This window comes from Anolis carolinensis, chromosome 2, assembly GCF_035594765.1.
Source record: "Anolis carolinensis isolate JA03-04 chromosome 2, rAnoCar3.1.pri, whole genome shotgun sequence".
NCBI lineage: Eukaryota > Metazoa > Chordata > Lepidosauria > Squamata > Dactyloidae > Anolis > Anolis carolinensis.
In genome coordinates, this window is record NC_085842.1 from 140,073,968 (window position 1) to 140,094,229 (window position 20,262).

Genomic DNA, 20,262 nt, shown 5'->3' on the forward strand with positions numbered 1-20,262 from the left:
ATGAAATGAAATTTGAAGGAAGTAGAATTGAATCAGCAGTAGGGAAATAAGATAAATGCCAAAGAAGAGAGACTGCAACTTTAAGAGTTTTGTTCCATCAAAAACATTTGTCATCATGGTCCTACACTGATGTGGATTGGTGGGTCCAGTTCAGGGAAATGGAATCAGCCAAGCCTCATGGTTGGCGCCATTCATGCCCTGTGTCTGTGAGAAGCTATCTCACAAATCTGAGATACAGTGATAGCATTTGTGTGTCATCTGGCAAAAGTTCATATTGTTTGCGGTATAGTTTTGAAATTCCAATAAAACAACAACCCAGATCTTTAACTGAGCTAGGGCATTAATGCATTTCCAGAAACATTCCCTATGGGATTTGCAGCTTGCTGGAGCTGTGCTCAGCCATGTTTTCAGCATTAGTGGAAATGCCTCCAGGGATCAGCCATTCCCAACAGCACATGTGAAGAGGAATGCCTATCCTTGGAGTGTGCCTCTCTCCCTGTAACCAGAGAACACCCAGGAATCTTGGCGCTTGGTAAGCAAATAATGCTGGAGCCATACTCTCCTAAACTCACTGTCTCATCTCTGTACACTTCTATTAGGATTCTTCTTGCAGGCTCAGCACCATGAAAGTGGTAAGGTTTGATTCATCTCTCTCCAGTGTTTCAAAAAGAGCTAGTTCTGTAGGGTCATGCTAGACAGCTAAAAGGAAATACTCTTTGCCCCTGGATACTGTGTTTAGCAAGAATGTCTTCATGGAGGTCTTTGGCACTGTGGGGGTTGCAAGGAGAATGGGACCTAAGCCATTAAATGGACTAAATGACTGTGAAGTTCTGAATAGCACAGTTCCATCATGAGGTTTTGAAGGATCACAATAAAGAGAATCTTGAAAGTAACAACTGTCCATTTGCTCATATCAAGGGATTGGAGATATGGATCTAAGCAGGGCAGATGATATCTGTATCATGAAAGTAGCTTGAGGATACTCAACCAATCAATGGCATAAATTTGCCAATGACAAGTGTGATCACAGCATGGAGGGGAAAGTAGTGAGCATTATCAGGACTCTAGACAGCCTATTGGAGCCAAAGATAAACTTGGAGGAACAGGATTATGACAGCAGCATCTCAAGTTATTGACCATAGATAAAGGGTTAACAAATGTCTTCTTTCTATCTTCACCCAGCATCAGGTATTTGGACACAGGGTCTCAAAAGGACAGGATGAAGCACAGACATGCTCACCCCACATACATCAAACAGCTGAAGGGTTCCTGTTACACAGCTGGTGAGTAATCTGACAAGGCTGAAAAGTTCACAGTGGGAGAGGAGAAAGGGACTTATGGCACAAGCATAGTAAAGGACAGGAGCAGCAGCAGCAACAAAAAAACAGTGTGATAGTCTTAACAGCCATCTTAGGACATGCCTTGTCTTCCCTATCTTTTCTTTCACAATGCTATGATCTACAATTCATGATCTTCCTTTTTATTTTGGAGAACAAGATATTCAAATAAGGATGAGATCTTTCCATGATGGTAGGTCTCGGACAGCCTGTATCCAAGCAGCCACTCTAAGAGATCCACTCTGATTCTGCAATGCTGACCCTTTATGTCACCAACAATGTTATGGCTGTCATCAGAACCTCCAGTGCAATTTAGACATATTTTCAAAAAAACCTGTGCTTTATAACTCATGCAGAGAGATTGATGGACATTAGGAGAATCGTTTCACCATCAGAGTTCCTAGTCTGTGGAGTTTATCACACGAAGGAGGTAAAACAGCTCTATCATAAGAGTCCACACACATCCTACAGCTAGTCTGCCTCCTTCCTGTGATTAACTTATCAATAACTGCTAATCCTGCAAAGTTTTCATCGTCCCTTCTACTTCTGTGCCAGCACTGAAATTTTGTCAGGGTATGGTTTATCCTCTTCTCCCACTCTCCCATTCACTATTCCTGAGCTGGTAATTTTAAATTTACTTTAGCATTTGGCTTTTCAATATTAACCATAGCTGGAATTTGAAAATTGCTTTTGAAATTAATTACAAGGGTATACAAATGCAGAATCACAAATCAATGCAATTGTGTGCATGGAAGAACGTGCAATAACAAGCTGCTATCAATGATTGCATGACTGCTGGGGAATTGTGGCTTCATGTGATAGAGTCTTCCCTCTCTGATCCAATGCCATGAAATCACTGGTTCAAGTACTTTATATTGTTTTAAATTTTGTATATTGTAATTTCGTTTAACTGCTTTTAACTGTTTTATTGTTTTATTTTATTGTACTGTGGTGTATTGGCATCGAATTCTGCCAGATCTGTAAACTGCCCTGAGTCCCCTTGGGTGAGAAGGGCGGGATAGAAATGATGGAAATAAAATAAGTAAATAAATAAATACAGATCTCTGTGCCCTAGATCTCTCTTGCATCCACCTGTTCAGTAGACCCCTTTAAGCTGTTACAATTTGTTAATATTTTTCCTGCAAAACAGGTTGTGTCCATTCCTGAACTAAATGCAATACACCTGCTCGTTGTTGGCCTGAATTCAAAGGATTTTAACCATCTCAATGGCAGGTGTACCAAGTTGTCTTTCCTTCCCTTTCTTCTGCTTTTGTTGTGCATGATGTGTGTTCTATTTTGTCCCTACATCCTCATCTTTCTTTTGAAATATGGCATCTTTGTTCCAAGGAAGATTGATTTTGCATTGTTTCTCTAATTTGAAGGTGACACTGATCATGATGAAGAAAGTTATCTGGAAAGCTATGCATTTTCTTAGCATCATGTTTAAATTGAATGCCTTCTCATTGATGAATGTCATTAGGATGCCAGCTAGATAGGCATAGTTCAGATACACAGTTTAAATGTAACACTTCTCATGAGTAAGTTTGCAAGAGGAACATTCTAATATACCTGTGGTATCCCTATGGCCTGTTTTGCAAGTGATAACACGCACATATAAAAGATATCCTGGAAAGATTGTGTGTTGTGGAATGGTGTCTGTGCATTCATGCTTAGAATCCTTAAGGCATTTCCAGGAACCAGATAAACGAAGGATGCATAAAGCTGGGCATTGATGACAGGTATAAAATAGACAATGGAATAAGATGAAAATATAGTGCTTAACATAGATGTGAAAGAATCTTCACTTTTACTGATGCAAAATTTAATGTTCAAATCTCTCAGTGTTCATGTAAAAACTACTAACAGTGAAAAAAGCAGTGCGTAGTACTAAAGACTCCCAAGTGTGGGACTGGAACTGCAACCCATTCCTATCAGTGAGTGCCAGTGGCAGATTACAGAAATAGTGGCCAAAAAATCTGAATGATTCAATCTAGAAACAGGTAAAGATTTATGGTAGGATAATAAAGGCAACAAAAAAGCATTTCTAATAATATTGCATTGGCACATAATTGATTTTCAGGACTGTTTGGGGTGGCTAGGGATCTAGTACAATCTGGTCCAAAGAAATGAACCCTTCTCAACAGTACACGGCAAATAACTTGCCCATAATTTTACATATGAAGTCACTTGGATTTGCTATGACTTAGGACCTCATCAGACAGAGTTCCATAAGCTGGGGGACAACTGGGGGATCTGTGGGGAAGTGAGGTGTATCTGTGGGGCAACAGACAAAACTGTTGAGTAGTGCCCCGCATTGCTCTTTTACTATCCCACAGTGTTTCCTGCCTGCCTGTAGTTACCCATGTTCTCAGAGCAACCTTATACCACGCTGCCAAGACACCGCTAGGACAGAGCCCCACAAGAAGTAGCCCTGCGTCATGTGATGTGCTCTGGAAGGCTCTGTCCTGCCTGCATTTCAGCAGCATCCTAGGACAGGCAAAAAGCCCCATGTGATGAGATCATTAGACACCACAGTTAATACAGTTTGGGGAGAGGGGGCAGTATATAAAAGATGATGATGATGATGATGATGGTGATACATAACAGTCGCAAGAAATGTTGATGGATACTTTTCAATTTGTGCAGCCAGAGGATGTGGACAGGAACCTTAAATAGGCCAGAGGGGGACTGGTGAAGTGGGTAAAGGAAGTGATTAATGCCTTGTTGCATCAAACCAGGTTCCCCACATGCCTCAAGGAGGCTGTGGTAAGACCTCTTTTAGAGGAATCTTCCCTGGATCCTACCATACTTGACTACTATAAACTAGTCTTCAGTTCACTATTTCTGAGCAAGGTACTGAATCATGTGGTAACTTCTCAACTCCAATGGTTCCTGAAAGATAAAATTATCTAGATCCATTTCAGTCTGGTTCCGGGCTAGATTATGGGACAGATATCTGTACAAGGAGCTGGATAAGTGATGTCTGTCTCTGATGGTTTTGCTGGACCTTTCAGTGGCATTCAATACTATTGGCATTAGTATCTTTCTGAGTCACCTCTTTAGAACAGCACTTGAAGGTACTTTTCTTCAGTGGCTCCATTCTTTCTTGGAGGGATGATCCCAGAAAATAGTGCTGGAGGATTACTGTTTAACTTCTTGGCTATTGTCTATGGAGTTCCTTGGGGTTCAATCTTGTCCCCATGCTATTTAAAATCTACATGAAACCACTAGGAGAGGTTATACAGAGTTTAGAAGACAGGTGTCACCAGTATGATTATGACACTCAGCTCTACCACCCCTTTTCATCTACAGTAGAGTCTCACTCATCCAAGCCTCGCTTATCCAAACCTCTGGATAATCCAAGCCATTTTTGTAGTCAATGTTTTCAATATATCGTGATATTTTGATGCTAAATTCATAAATACAGTAATTACAACATAACATTACTGCGCATTGAACTGCTTTTTCTGTCAAATTTGTTGTATGGCATGATGTTTTGGTGCTTAATTTGTAAAATCATAACCTAATTTGATGTTTAATAGGCTTTTCCTTAATCCCTCCTTATTATCCAAGATATACACTTATCCAAGCTTCTGCCGGCCCGTTTAGCTTGGATAAGTGAGACTCTACTGTAATTTCAAATAAGCAGTTCCTGTGCTAAACCGGTGCCTGGTAGCTGTAAGGAAATGTATGAGTGCAAAAAAATTTGGAACTTAATCTAGACAAGACAGAGGTGCTCCTGTTCATTCAAAAGAAATTATGGGTATAAGAATTCAGCCTGTGTTAGGTGGCATTACACACACACACACACACACACACACACACACACACACACACACACCGCCCCAGAAAATGCATGTCTGCAGTTTAGGGATACTCCTGGATTTAGCTCTGAACCTGGAGGCCAGATTTCAGCATTGACCAAGACTGCATTTGCACCGTTAAATTAGTGTGCTATTGCACCCATTCCTGGAGGAGTCAGCCATGTCTTTAATACATCCTATTTGGTAATGTGTTCTATGTGGGACTTCCTTTGAAAAAGTGCTCAGAAACTTCAGTTGGTTCAAAGAGTTACAGGCAGGTTATTAACTGGAGTTGACTACAAGGAGTATACCATCCCCAGTTGCAACAGCTCCATTGCCTGCCAACTCATTTCCAGGCACATTGTTAGTGTTTGTTATGAACCATAAAGCCCTGTACAGCTTGTTGTCCAGGCTATTTGAAGGACAATATATCCTGTTATGAGTCCATTAGAACTCTGTTATCATCTAAAGAGGACCTTCTCTTTCAACCTCATCACAATGACAAAAGTCCCTGTCATAAAACAGTTCACCAAGACAGTCAGCACAGAGCCCACCAGATCCCATCACATGATGCACATCTACTTCTGGCGAGGCTGCATGCTGGCTGCATTGGCAAACTGTTCTACAACAGGTAAAACACAGAAGACTACCTGTAATTAGATTGAAAATGCTGGGGACGGCATGAGAGCAAGCTGGAAAGGTATGCGTGTGATGGACAAGTGAGTAATGCAAGTGATGCGAGGTGCTGGGCGATGGATTCACCCCACTGCCCCACGATTTGCTCCGCTGCCCCCATGGATTCTCCTGCTGCCTCCCCCGCATCAAGGACCTCAAGCTTGTTTGGCAGGAACAAGGGAAAATACCTTTTTGAAAGCTGTTCCCAGACTCTGGAATTCACTCCCAAAAAAGACCATGCTGGCTCTTTGCATGCAAGTAAAAATGTACCTCTGCCATTGCACATGTGCAGGATGATGAGAGGCATGGTGCTGTGTATGGTGTGAGTGGGATTTTGGGGGCTGTGAAGTTTTAAAGTGTCATTTTAAATTATTTTAATATTTCTATGTTTCACAAAGGATTTATTTGCTTTTTAATTTTTATAATCCCATTTTAAGGCATTTACATTTTAAAATTTTCAATTGTGCATTATTTTGTTTAAGTTACATTGGGTCCCTATATTGGGAGAAAGGTGAGATAAAAACTAAGTAAATAAATAAAATAAATAATAAATGAGATTTTAGCTGGTCATTATTATTAATAAAATCATTTTCAGTGGATCTGTTTTATTAATACAGTAGAGTCTCACTTATCCAACATAAACGGGCCGGCAGAACGTTGGATAAGTGAATATGTTGGATAATAAGGAGGATTAAGGAAAAGCCTATTAAACATCAAATTAGGTTATTATTTTACAAGTTAGGCACCAAAACATCATGTTATACAACAAATTTGACAGAAAAAGTAGTTCAGTATGCAGCAATGCTATGCAGTAATTACTGTATTTACGAATTTAGCACCAAAATATCATTGAAAACTATGTATTGAAAACATTGGCTACAAAAATGCGTTGGATAATCCAGAACGTTGGATAAGTGAGTGTTGGATAAGTGAAACTCTACTGTACATAAGACTTGATTTTATAAGCAATTACCCAAGACATATAGAGAAAAATATAACAGATTGGTCTTTAAAGATACATTTTATGAAACAAGAAAAAATGAATTGGTTAGAAGAAATTACCTATTGAAGTAAAACACTTCCCCTAGAAGATGAAATATGAAGAGATAAAGCAAAATTAGAGACCACGACAAAGAGGAATACCCATGCAGAAGTTTGGAAGTATTGGTTTCTATATTTTTTTTCTTTTTTATATATTTTTTCTTTTTTCTTTTCTCTTTCCTCTTTTTCTTTTTCTGCTCTTCCTTCTTATGCATTCTTTCTCATTTTTATTATTCTATTTTATTTAAAAAATACTATCTTAAAAAAGACTTGATTTTATACATTACCCTAGGAGCCCCCAGTGGCCCAATGGGTTAAACCCTTGTGCCGGCAAGACTACTGACTGAAATCCCGGGAGTGGGGTGAGCTCCCATATGTCAGCTCCAGCTTCCCATTCAGGGACATGAGAGAAGCCTCTCATAGGATGGTAAAACATCTGGATGTCCCATGGGCAATGTCCTTGCAGATGGCCAATTCTCTCACACCAGAAGTGATTTGCAGTTTCTCCTGACACAACTGATGCTCCAATGAACATGATAAGAATTTGTCTTTTCTATATTGTACATAATTTCATAAAACTTCAAAACAGTTTTGGTTCCATCTAAATATTATTGCCATTGTTATTGTTACAGAGTTTTTGATAGATCTGCTTGAATGTTAAAATATCTCTATAAGCTCATATAAGTGTCAACAGACTTCAGAAATTATTGATGTTATAATGTAATGCAGCCTTAAGCTGGGTTTCCTCTAGTTTAAGAAAATGTCTCTCTCCAAAAGAGGCTCCCACTTTGGAGGGAATAATAGTAAAGGCTGGGTTGGTTATTTTTGTATCCGGGGTGAGGGCCTTGGTTTGTTTTCTTTTGTACTTTTGTATTTCTGGTGGTTGTACAGCAAGCACAAGCTTTTCCTTCCCCATCTGGCTTCTGTCCAGTTTCCCAAAGTTGATATGATATCAAATGCAATTTTGCCCCATAGAGTCTTGTTTTGTGGCATTGTTTGATAGCAGCTTAACAAACTCAGTGTTAATTTCTACTCTGTTTCTTCAACCCCAATTGAGCATAAATTGAAATGAAAGCAAGTAGAAATGGCTAAGCAATTGTGTTATTTGTATTATAGGGACCAGTATACTTCCGTTTTCCATCTACAGTGAAAAGTTGAAAGGGAACAGAAAGTGCATTGTGCATCTAGGCTTACCCGGTTTTACCCATACCAATGCAGTTGTCCTTTTTTTTAGCAGATTGATACTATCCATATTCAGCCAAAAGTTAGAACAGCAAAGTTATGGGTATGGCACCACTGAAGATTGTGGTGCATTGTGTGTTGTACTTTGCACATTGTTGCCCTTTGTGCATTGATCATATGGTTGTACATGGCTATGTATTTCTTTTTGTGTTATCACAGGTCTGTAACAAGGTAGCATGATGCAAGGTGCAACTGAAATGTGTAAAACAGTAGGCTACATCTCTTCAATGCAAGATTTTAACCCTAGGTTTTGTTGGGAACATCCTCTGGGAGTATGCAGAACTTCCCAGTGATAGGACAATACTGAATAATTCATTATGTAAAGTTTAAAATCGGCAACAAAGAGAAAGGTGGCAATCTCATTTGTTTCTGGTGTGGATTGAGTTTCTGATTGGTCAGGCTGAGGGGCTGCTCATTTTTGAGGAGTGTCCATTCACTACTTCATAACTTAATTTTAATAGGAGCAGCTCTTGCATGGGAGACCAAAATTCATCACTCATTCTGTGCTGTTACAAAAGTAGAGCTGCTCCTTTAGGACTGCTTTGGGTGCATCACATTGACTCTCTCTATTTTTAACCCTTCACCCAGTAATGTTCCATTATGGAGATGAAGGACCCATGTTTTTTTTGAGATCAGTTACCTTCACATCAGCAGTTACCAGCTGGCAAACAGACTGAGTACAGAAATAGAATGTCAATCCTGGGTAACTCTTATCCTCCATGTATGGCAATGAAATTTATTTTCCATCCTGCCCTCCTTAATGTTGCACTTGACCTCGATAATCCAACTCAAGTTGTTCTACCCAAAGGCAGAGCAATCTGAGACTGCCAGCTTTGCAACCCAGAATGACTTTCATATGGAAAGATTCTTTACGATATGAAGGCAACTCTGCCCGCCCCCAAAACACAGATTCAAGAATCAGCGAGTAATCATTCAGATAGAATGTCAAATATCCAAAGAGATTGAATTTATTTCAAGACATTTTGTCTCCAACTCCCTATTCCCAAATAGCTGTCTTACCATGGTTGAATCTTGATGGGATTTTGGCGCTCTAGGTATGTTCCTAGAATTTTATGAATGCTATTACTATTTAGTTATTGAAACAATTTTCATTAATATTAGCAGTTGGGGGTACCTTCCCTTCTCTTTAGGTATTTATTATTTTAATATATCACCTTCATCCAAGAACTTCAAGAAACATACGTGGTTCTCCCTGTACCCTATGGTGACCACAGAATGGTCACAAAAATAGTTTAGTCTGGAAAATATCAACTCTTCTGAGATTTATCAATGTGCTGCATCATGACTAAGTGAGAATTTGAACTCGTATGTCTCCAGCCTTAGACTAATTATTAAATGGTACCACTATACAGTAAGGACCTCATCAAGGTCCATCTTCTGCCATCCCACGTACTTTCCCCCTTCAGGTCCGCCTTTCTCCCACGTTCCCCTGCTTTGTACTATTAGAAGTTGAGTATCGCCTGTCTCCTCAAAAGGCACTCTAGGCTCCGTTTCCCTATGCTACTGAAACGGAGCCCCACAGAGTTCTGCTGGAAGTTGCCCTGCATCATGTGATGGACTCTATGAGACTTCATTTCAGCAGCATAGGGAAAGGGGGAAAAGATGGAAAGAAGACTGCAAGATATGAGCATGGATCTGTGAATATAATACTTTCAGGTGTCTCTACTAGGAGATGGCTCAGTTTGCCTTTTCAGATAAACATCTGATTGCACAACAACTTCAACCTGAATAGTGTTTTAGTGTTAGACTATGACTCTGAAGACTAGAGTCATAGTCCATTGGGTGAAAATCCATTGGGTGACCTTGGGCAACTGAAACATCTTCAGCCCTAGAAAACATTGTGATAGACTCACCTCAGGGGCACTATAAGTTGAAAACAACTTAAAAGCACACTACCACAACAACAGTTACCAACTTATCACTACAATTACATTGCTTGTGTTAAATAGACTTTTCCAAATGTTCACTCATTGCTCTGGAAGTCAATGAGGGTGTCAGAGGCAATGAGATGACCTCTGTAGCCCACATTTTTGAAAGCTGGATTGAATCCAGCATGAGATGCCTCAGCGTAAGCTGAAATGACAAGATGTCAGCACAGACCAGACTATTCCTGTGGTGATCTTATTAACATGCTGATGTAATAGAGAGAAAACGTCACCACATCAGCCTAGTATTGACTAGTTTGATGATGGTCACACATAATAAGGAATTCCATGGGACACTTCCAAGGAATACCAGGTCCTAAACTCTATATTTCAGATGAAGGAAATGGTAAAACCAGCTCTGGGTATTTCTTGCCTAAGAATATGCTATGAAATTTTTGGAGTTGCCATAAGTTGATAGGTGACTTGAAGGCACACCCACCCACACGCAAGCATGTGCACACACACAACTAGGCTGGAGAAGGAGGAGTTTATTTATGTATTATTTATTTATTTCCAACATTTATATCCCGCCCTTCTCACCCGAAGGGACTCAGGGCGGCGTACAAAATTGGCAACAATTCGATGCCTATACATAATTAAAACAGCAATATTTCCCTCAGTCCTTGTTTAGCCAGCCAATCTGCTTGGTAGGAAAGAGGATTAACTGTCTTGTTAAGATGATAATAAACCACATTTCCATACTGGCTACAAAGACTTTCCTTAATTGCAGCAAGGATGGGACCTGCATAGAAACACAATAAATCAGTGTTGGCAGTTTGTACTTGCTTTGAAATAAGAGTGGGTTGCCAACCTGAAGCTGCTTTTGAATCTGATGGCTAGAGTGCACAGAAATCCTAATATGGGACTTTTGAAGTGATACTTAAATATGGGCTTCAGACTATTAGTTTTGGAGCATTAGCATCCTTGTTTTGACCTCTTCTAGTGTGAACATTTGTGGGATGCATTTGTGTATCAACAGCACCATAAAGGTTGGCACACAGGTGCTTCATATTTTGCTTCCAAGACTGGTTTGTGAAAGAATAAGACTTCAGGGCACAAGTTTAATTGAAGGGTGATGATGGGATTGCAGACCAAGAGCAAAATGCAATAAATTGGTAACTGTCTCATGGGACTCTGTCTCCGACTAGTGGATAGGAAGAGACTGTGCCCCAGTTCCACATACTCAGAGTATAAAGAGAGACCAAGATCTCCCTATGGAAGGGTAGGTTAGTACTGAGCTGCTGGAAGACAACACAGTCTGAAATCCATATTCTGTATCTCCGATGCACATCTGCTGTCCTCAGGCATGACAGAAGAATCTGTCCCATTGCCTGAGACAAAATCAAGATTTACCTGCATGTTTCTGAACATGGAGTGGAGAAGGACACCATCTTTTCCTTCTCCCAAACAGCAAAAAGTCATGAAATGCCCCTAATTTGGGGATGGGGATACAGAGGAACAAGTACTGTGCAGAATAATCTTTAACTGTTCTTATCTTTTTATTTAGTAAGAAGGTTTTCCAGAATTATGAAACCAGATTGTTATTTGCTTGTATAAAATCAAGTCAGAATGAAACATCCCTTCCTTTCAGAACTTTCCCGGCCTGTGCTCCAAGGAGATGATCTGGTCAGTTAGTGTTGTTCCGGGAATTATCATCAGCCGAAGTAGTTTCCTTAGAATATTGAGAATAATATGCATTCAAGTATATGTGTGTGTGTCCATGCATATTATTTTGCTTTTTTGCTATTTATCTTTTGTGTTTATATCTTTGGAAAAATATTCCATTTTCATAAGTGTAAAAAAAGATTTGTTGTTTCGGGCTTGTCCCTGTTGTGAACCGCCCCGAGTCCCTTTGGGGAGATGGGGCGGGATATAAAAATAAAGTTTATTATTATTATTATTATTATTATTATTATTATTATTATTATTATTATTTCATTCAGTTATGATTTGGATTTGTTTGGTTTTTGTTTTTGTTGTTTTGTCTCTGCTTTCGGGGATTGCTGTCTGCTTGCCTCTTTTTTTGCTTTCCGAGATTGATGTCCACTGTGAAAGTTTAGGTTAGTTCATTTTGTGTGCTTTTTATTCCTGGTATGTTTCACTTCAGGAAGAGAGGGAGGGAGGGAGGCTAGAATTAGTACTGTACTGTACAGTATGAAGAAAATGTTGCTGTTTTGCCTTGCTGTTACACTGGCCAACACCTATTTTGGTGCCTCAAATGTAATTCCTTGCCACAACTTTGTGCTTCAATCATGTTAAATTTGCCCTTTTTTGTTTACTGTTGCATGTGAGTGTGCATTTATACATTACTTGTTATTTAAAAAGTAAATTGGTGCCCCCGGTGGCACAGCGAGTTAAACCGCTGAGCTGCTGGACTTGCTGACCAAAAGGTCAGCGGTTCGAATTTGAGAAGCGGGGTGAACTCCAGCTGTTAGCCCGAGTTTTTGCCAACCTAGCAGTTCAAAAACATGCAAATGTGAGTAGATCAACAGATCAATAGGTACTGCTCCAGCAGGAAGATAATGGCACTCCGTGCAGTCATGCTGGCCACATGACCTTGGAGGTGTCTACAGACAACACTGGCTCTTCAGCTTAGAAATTGGGATGACCACGACCCCCCCCCCCCCCCCGAGTCAGACACAACTAGACTTAATGTCAGGGGAAAACATTTTCTTACTTTAAAACACATAACAAAAAATGGAGGGGGTCTGGGGGCCAAAATTGATGAATAGCATTTCAATGGGAAAATTCACTTTGAGATAAGAATGTTTTGACTTAAGAAAACAGAGAACAAATTAAATTCTTAAATCAAGGTATCACTCTACCCCTGACAGATGGTGATCCAGCCTTGATTTAAAAGCTTCCACCACACTCGGAGGTAGAAAGTTCCACTGCTGAACATTTCCTATAGTCAGGAAGTTCTTCCTAATGTTCAGAAGGAATCTCCTTTCCTGTATTTTGAACCCATTGCTCCAAGTCCTAGTTTCAAGGGCAGCAGAAAACAAGTCTGCTCCCTTTTCCTTATGACATCCTTTCACATATTTATACATGACTATCATGTCTCCTCTCAGTCTTCTCTTCTGCAGGCTAAACATACCCAGCTGTTTAAAATGCTCCTCATAGGGCATGGTCTCCAGACCTTTGATCATTTTAGTCGCCCTCCTCTGGACACCTTCCAGCTTGTCAATATCCCTTTTAAATTGTGGTGCCCAGAATTGGACACAGTATTCCAGGTGAGGTCTAACCAAAGCTGAACAGAGAGGCACCATGACTTCCCTCGATGCTGCCAAAAATCCCATTGGCTTTTTTAGCTGCTGCATCACACTGTTGGCTCAAGTTCAACTTGTTGTCCTCAAAGACTTCAAGATCTTTTTCTCATGGACTGTTGTAAAACCATTCTGTATCTTTGCATTTCGTTTTTTTCTGCCTAAGGTATTTTTTTACATGAGGCACCCCCCCCCCCCCCCCCCATTTTTCCAGCTTTTAATTGTGGCAAGGATGGGGCCTGCCTTATACCATCACACGGCGTGCAGCAGGCCCCGGCCACTTTCCTCCCAAAAGGCACTTTCTCCTCCAGTGAGGGGAGGAAAATGTAGTTCCTTCCTCCCCTTTTTGCTGTGTGATGGCAGAAAGGGTGGCAGGGCAAGGTGCGTTGCTGCCCTTTCTGCCATCTGATGAGGGGAGGGAAAGGGTGCCAACACACCTTCTCTTACGCCCTCCATGTGATGAGTAAAGGAGGGGGTGTGTGCCATCTACACTGCCATATAAACCAGTTTATGAATGCAGATTAACTACATTGAGCTGGATTATATGGTAGAGATTTGCAGTATACAAGAAAAGGAGCAGGATAGGACCCTTGTTCCTTTTCTTTCATCCTGCAAATCTCTGTTTTGTCCACACAAAGATAAGTGCTGCGGGCCTAAAGAAAAAGGAGGAGGATCGAGATCCATGGGGATGGTTCCTCTTTCGCTTCTGTTTGCAAACCCAGTGCAGTTTTAGGGAGACGCCGTGTGGCAATGCACAGTACTGTAAAATGTAATTCATCCAGCCTAAATCTGGATTCAACCGAGTGAATAGCTCCCACATGATGAAATTGTAATTGAGACTGTAATGAGCACAGTAGTGCTTAAAGATTATTTTTTAATTTTTGTTGCTGCTGGTGGGAACCACACATGTTAAGGTTAAGATTTCAAACATACCTATCTAGAGTTAGTGTTTCAGCTGTATTCAGGAACATAGTATGAGTTCTCATTTAAGTCTAAATGAATTTTCTTGAGGTTTGTCATTCTGTCTTTAGGAAAATAGATTAAAAGAGGTGGTAAATTATATCAGCTATGAAAATGAGCAACGCTTTCAATTTGCATGATCCAGGTTTCTTCTCCTCAAGGGGATTAATCAAAATAGCTCTGAGCATAGATGTGGAACCATTCTCAGATATCTGTCTCCATGTCAGCTTCCCTGGAATTTATTATTTGTCTTGCAAACCCAGTCCAGTTTTAGGGAGACGCCATGTGGCAATGTACAGTAATGTAAGCTGTAATTCGTACTTGTTGTTGAAAGGATCAGAGATAGGGATATCCTATTCACTTCTTCACATTGTTTAAGAACATATCTGTTGAATATGTTGTCGAAGGCTTTCATGGCTGGAATCACAGGGTTGTTGTGTGTTTTCCAGGCTGTATGGCCATGTTCCAGAAGTATTCTCTCCTGACATTTTGCCCACATCTATGGCAGGCATCCTCAGAGGTTGTGAGGTATATACCTCCCAACCTCTTAGGGTGCCTGCCATAGATGTGGGCAAAACGTAAGGAGAGAATACTTCTGGAACATGGCCATACAGCCCGGAAAACACACAACAACTGCAACATCTGTTGTATCAAGACAATAATCTGTCAGATCTATCTGCTTTCTATAAAATGCACCAAACATACATTACCCTTACTTTCCCTCCCACTATAAAGAGCTGTTCCTTGGTACAGAGAGAAGAAAACAAGCAAATATGTCCTGGGAATATTTTCCAGTGGCATCCAACATTAGCATCTGACAGTATGAAAGTGCAACCAAATTTGGCCCTAGTTATAAGTCAACTTTTCTTTTATTTGTTTGGACTTCTGTTCTTTTTACCGTTACATTATATGAGTCTGTGTGTTCAAGCTTGTTAACTGATGACAGTACCATGACATGAAGTATTGAATTCAAACTGCAAGAAGAACGATTCCACCTGAACATTAGGAAGACATTCCTGACTCTAAGAGTTGTACAACTCATTGCCTCAGAGTATGGTGGATTATCTGTTTCTGAATGGCCATGTGTCTGGAGTGCTTTGGTTGTGTTCCTGCATGGCAGAATGGGGCTGAATTGAATGGCCCTTGTGGTTTCTTCCAACTTTAGGATTCTAAATTTATAGGGTTTTCTTAGGCAGGGAATACTCAAAAGTGCTTTTGCCAGTTCCTTCCCCTGAAACATAGTCTACAGCACCTGTTATTCACTTTCATTTCTAAGATCAGACAGGAGCAGGTGCCTTTAGAAAATTTCCCTTAGAGTTGTGTTTGCACAGGAGGGAGTTTTCATCTGCTGGATTTTAGCTTGATGTGCAGTTAATGGCAAGCCATGCTCTTAGTGTTCTCAGCATCTTAATAATTTCACAGTATGTAGTCATATCATTAAATTAGAGCAACAATAACGGCTGACATCAGTTTTCAAAAATTATCCACCATTTATCATTGTGATAAATGGATTATGTGTTACTGGGTATGTATTTTTAATGTATTGAGAAAAGACAATCTACATTGTTACAAGAATTATATGAAAGTCACAATAAAAATGATATTGCAAAAAAAAATTATCCACCATTTATGGCAAAAAAACACCTCTGTTATTTGCAGGCTTCCTAGTCTACCCTGCCAGTTTAAAACCTCACGTAGCTGTCAGTATTGCCATGACACCACAATCCTTTTCGACAAGGAAGTGCAGGAAATTTAGCTCCTGTGGAATGCTTTATCGGAAGATAGAGTAGCCACAAGAATCCTTTAAGACTGCCTATACTTAGACTTTTGGCATAAGTGCATAAGCTTCCTAAGAGAGGTGGCATCTAGACCCTGCCAAGTGCTTCAGTTTTCACTCTTCCCTTCAGCCACTTCTTTTTCTCTTTGGAGAAGTTTAACAGGAATGCTGTTTTCTTAGTTGGTCATACTGTAGCTATAACTTAAAAAGCCTCTAATAAAATGACTTGCTGGAGACAGTGGAGGGACGGACAAATTTAGCAGGGATGGTATAGCAAACCGCTGACACCAATTATAACACACCGTGCCACACGCACAATACGGAGGCACAGGAGGGATACGTGTTAGAGAGACGTGACCCTGCTGGTTTTTAACATTTTCTTTTAAAATTAAAGCTGCCACCAACCTAAGTTGTTTAGGATTTTTGTTTTAAAATTATTTGCGGTAAACTTCTCCCACTTCTGCCAACACTGCTGTTACGCCTGGCTCCCAAACAACTGTTTATTGAGAGGCTTTTCTGTAATACCAGGATGTTAAAAGGTTGGAACTATCACACAGGCTTGATGATGGAATGAGGCACTGTAGAGACATTTTGAAAGTTAAATAGAACAAGATTTATTTTCTTTAAAACAGACAACTAACTACTTCTGAGAGGTACAAAAAGCATGACTTGTTACAAAAGTTCTTTAGCTTGACTTGTTTGTTCAGTTCACTTCACTTAGTTACAGACACATTAACCAGACCAATCTAACTATTGGTTACCAAAACCCTCGCTCTATCTCTGAGAATAGTAATGAGTTTGACTAACCTAACTAGGTAGTCCCCTGGGTAATTGACTAACTCTATCCTAGAGTTCTTTCTGTTAACTAGCCCAGCCTAGAGAGCCAATCCCTTGTGCCCATTCCCACAAGGAATCAAACTGCTGCCTGACCTTTTCCCTGTCAGCTCACAGCAAGCAAGTCTCTAACCTACACTTCCAAACTCCCTCTCTCCCCCAACTCAGCTCAACTCGGACTCACTCAAACAATGATTGAAGCTCCCTTCCTTCTCTTCCCTCCTTTCTAAGACTTGGCTCCTCCCAACTTCCTCTGGCCAATCCTAGGAGTCTCCAAACTCCTCCCCTTTTCAACCAGCCTCACTTAAGATGGCTGCCTCCCTGGCATTCCCTCCCAAAATGGAGGCCTGCCCTACTTTTATCCAGGCTCCCTTTCCGGCCTAACAGGTAAGATTCACTACAGCTGGGTACCCAATTTTAGCTCACACCACCTTCACTAGGCTATGCCCACAAAATAAAACAGGACAGGGGAGGAGAAAAGACTCTTAAAATTAAAAAGATCGAACTTGGAAGTTGCTGAATGCCCAATTTCAGAAATGTTTGAGCGGATTCAAGCTTGGGCCTGTGTGGTGTAGTAGTTGGACTATGGCTCTTAAGAGCAGGATTTGAATTTGCTCTTGGCCATGGAAACTCACTTGATGACTTTGAGCAAGTGACATTCTCTCAGCCTCAGGAGAAAGAAAAGTCAATAAGGCATACCTTCTCTGAAAAAATCTTGCCAAGAAAATCCTGTGATAGCTTAGCCTTCGTTTGACTATCTATATATATAAAAGAGTGATGGCATCAGGGAAGCGGACTAAACAACAAAACTACAGGCCCCCGAACCTCGAAATTTGACAACACAACCCATCATTCACGGCTCTAGGTTGATACAACAAAAAGAAAAGAAAAAATAAAGTCCTAATTACAGGGAGAGGAATAATAGTTTTTATCCAATTGCTGCCAGTTTGAAGGCTAAGCTCCGCCCACTTGGTCTCCTAGCAACCTACTCAGCCCAGGGGACAGGCACAGTTAGGCCTCACTTAGGCCTTTTTCACAGATTATCAGATTTGAACTGGATTATATGGCAGTGTAGACTCAAGGCCCTTCCACACAGCTATATAACCCATTTAGAATCTTATATTATCTGCTTTGAACTGGATTATCTTGACTCCACACTGCCAGATAATCCACTTCAGTGTGCATACTAAACATAAAGACTACCATACAACAGACATTCAATACCACCACTAACTCAACAATTTCTCACTAACACCACCAGAAAATGCCACAGCAACGCGTGGCTGGGCACAGCTAGTATCTTAGAAAGGTCTTGAAAGCACACAACACCTAAGTTTTGGATGTTTTCTCCCCATTGTACATTGCCTTTGGGGATACTGTTGGATTTAAAGCCAATCAATAACTAAAAATGATCTTTAAAACATTGAAGGAGAGAATTTGGGCCTTTTCTAATGGCTTTTCTTACAAAAGAAAATAACACTTTAGTAATACATTAGACAAACTGAATAGCACTTTTTAAAAAAGGAAACTTTAAACGTTAGGATTTTTAAAAAACAAAATAACATCTCAAAGTCTCCTGCAAAAGATAATTTTAGCACCATAGATTTTTGTTGGTGTGGAAATGACATACCCAGAATCTCTTTATGATGAGGAGGCTTTTCCATGTCTTGAGTACTGCACAGCCATAAGGAAATTTGATGTCTGAAGCTGAAAAATTAGTGTAATTTTTGACAGGCGTTTGCCACAAAACAGTAAAAATCTGGCACTCTAAGTGGAGGCAGGAAAAACTCTTGAATTTATTCTGAGACTAGCTGAACCATATCCAAACTTTTAAAATGTAACATGTTGTTGCTGTTATATTTATTTCTCCCACTTTTTTCAGTTTTAGTGGCTTGCAAGTTTTAAAAAAATGTTTATAGTGATATATATATATATATATATATATATATATATATATATATACTAAAGTAGTTGCTAGTAGTTTTCAACTTCCTGTTGCTTTTTCTGTTTTTTTTTGTTTTTAGTTTTATTTGCTTATCCTTTTTAATAACTGAAAATTCTATTATGAAACAAATATACAAAAATTGACATTTGGTTATTTACTTCTGCAGCCACCAGAGAAAACTATTCATAGAATTATTATGTTGTGCAAGAACTAGCATATAAGACATTGGATTAAAGTTGACAGTGAGGCAGATTTGAAAGAACTTATCACACCTTTCATTCCCCCCTTACACCCCCACTGCATTCAAAGACCTTTGCAATTCAAGTGGCAAATAAGCAAAAAATAAGATCCAATTTGCTTACAGTAAGAAAAATCATATAATAGATAACCTTTTAATTTTATTTTCTGAGAGTTAACATTCTTAATAACTCTTTCATAAAGATTCACATTTCCTTGTTTGTTTATGTAGCCTCATACTGGTATCAGATAAACTGCATTTTTAGCTCTGGGCAAAATACTGTTGTAGTCTGGCAAACATCAGAGGATTTTTCTGAATGTTCAGAAGGTGAGGGAGATGATAAGCTTCCAAGTGAGGAGTCTGTGAGTGTTCGGGGGAAATTGCAGGCAGACGAGGCTGATGTTTTGAATTCCTCAGCTTGTTCTCAGGCAACGGGGAAATGAAAGTGCCAGTTCCCTTGAGAAAAGGCCTTGGGAAGAAGGGGGTTTCAAGGGAGTGTAGATTAGACCTGAGAAGGCAGTACGCAAAAATCAGGAAAACTAGATAATCCCAGAGGATTTGAGATAAGACCTTGAAATCCATGATGTCATGGGAAGCATGATGTCCTGGGCATGATGTTAGGCATGATGTGATGGGTGCCTTAGCAGGTTTATATTAAGTTTGGCTTCAGGCTTTCAGAGAAGACAATGTTGCTAATGGAAATCGGTCTCCTGATCATGCTTCCAAGTTCATGGTTCTTATATTGTCAAGATTCCTGTTTCATGTTCCTGTTTATGCCTATGTACCTTTGGAAGATTTACCTTGGAGAGGTTCCTGTTTTCATATTTCTGGATATACATGTGGATTAATTCTATGTTCCTAGATTCCTTGGTTTTGGTGTTCAACCTGGCATTTTTGGATTACTACTATTGAACTCTGGCTTCTTTTGTGTATTGCATTATATATCCTGACTGTCTCTTTTGGATTTGTCCTTTTTACCTTTATATAAACTTTCTTCGATAAACATTTTATTATTGGATCACTGGACTCTGGTATGGTGCTGGGTGCTAGGGTGTAACAAATACCTTCATCTATTCCAATATTTGACAGGAAAGGGTCTGATAGAACATGAATTCATAGGAAGATTTTTCACTTCCATCTTTGTTGCTTATGATTTTCAATACGATGGAAATGAGAAAAAAGAGGAAAGAGGAAAAGA

At 39.9% G+C, this 20,262-nt stretch overlaps 1 protein-coding gene and 1 long non-coding RNA gene across 3 annotated transcripts in view; one reads left to right on the forward strand and one right to left on the reverse strand.

Moving 5' to 3' along the window:
- Window positions 1-547: 547 nt before the first annotated feature.
- Window positions 548-20,262, forward strand: part of LOC103277813 (uncharacterized) — a 54,425-nt gene continuing 34,710 nt past the window's right edge. The window contains exons 1-2 of the long non-coding RNA XR_505693.3: window positions 548-632; window positions 1,183-1,283. This is a non-coding gene — a long non-coding RNA (uncharacterized LOC103277813). The remainder of the gene's footprint in view (window positions 633-1,182; window positions 1,284-20,262) is intronic.
- The window catches only part of myh3 (myosin-3), a 36,684-nt gene continuing 34,530 nt past the window's right edge, over window positions 18,109-20,262 (reverse strand). For both annotated transcript variants that reach the window (XM_016991306.2, XM_016991305.2), the window contains exon 39: window positions 18,109-18,588. In XM_016991306.2, coding sequence (XP_016846795.1) covers window positions 18,523-18,588 — 66 coding nt within the window. In that variant the 3' untranslated portion in view covers window positions 18,109-18,522. The remainder of the gene's footprint in view (window positions 18,589-20,262) is intronic.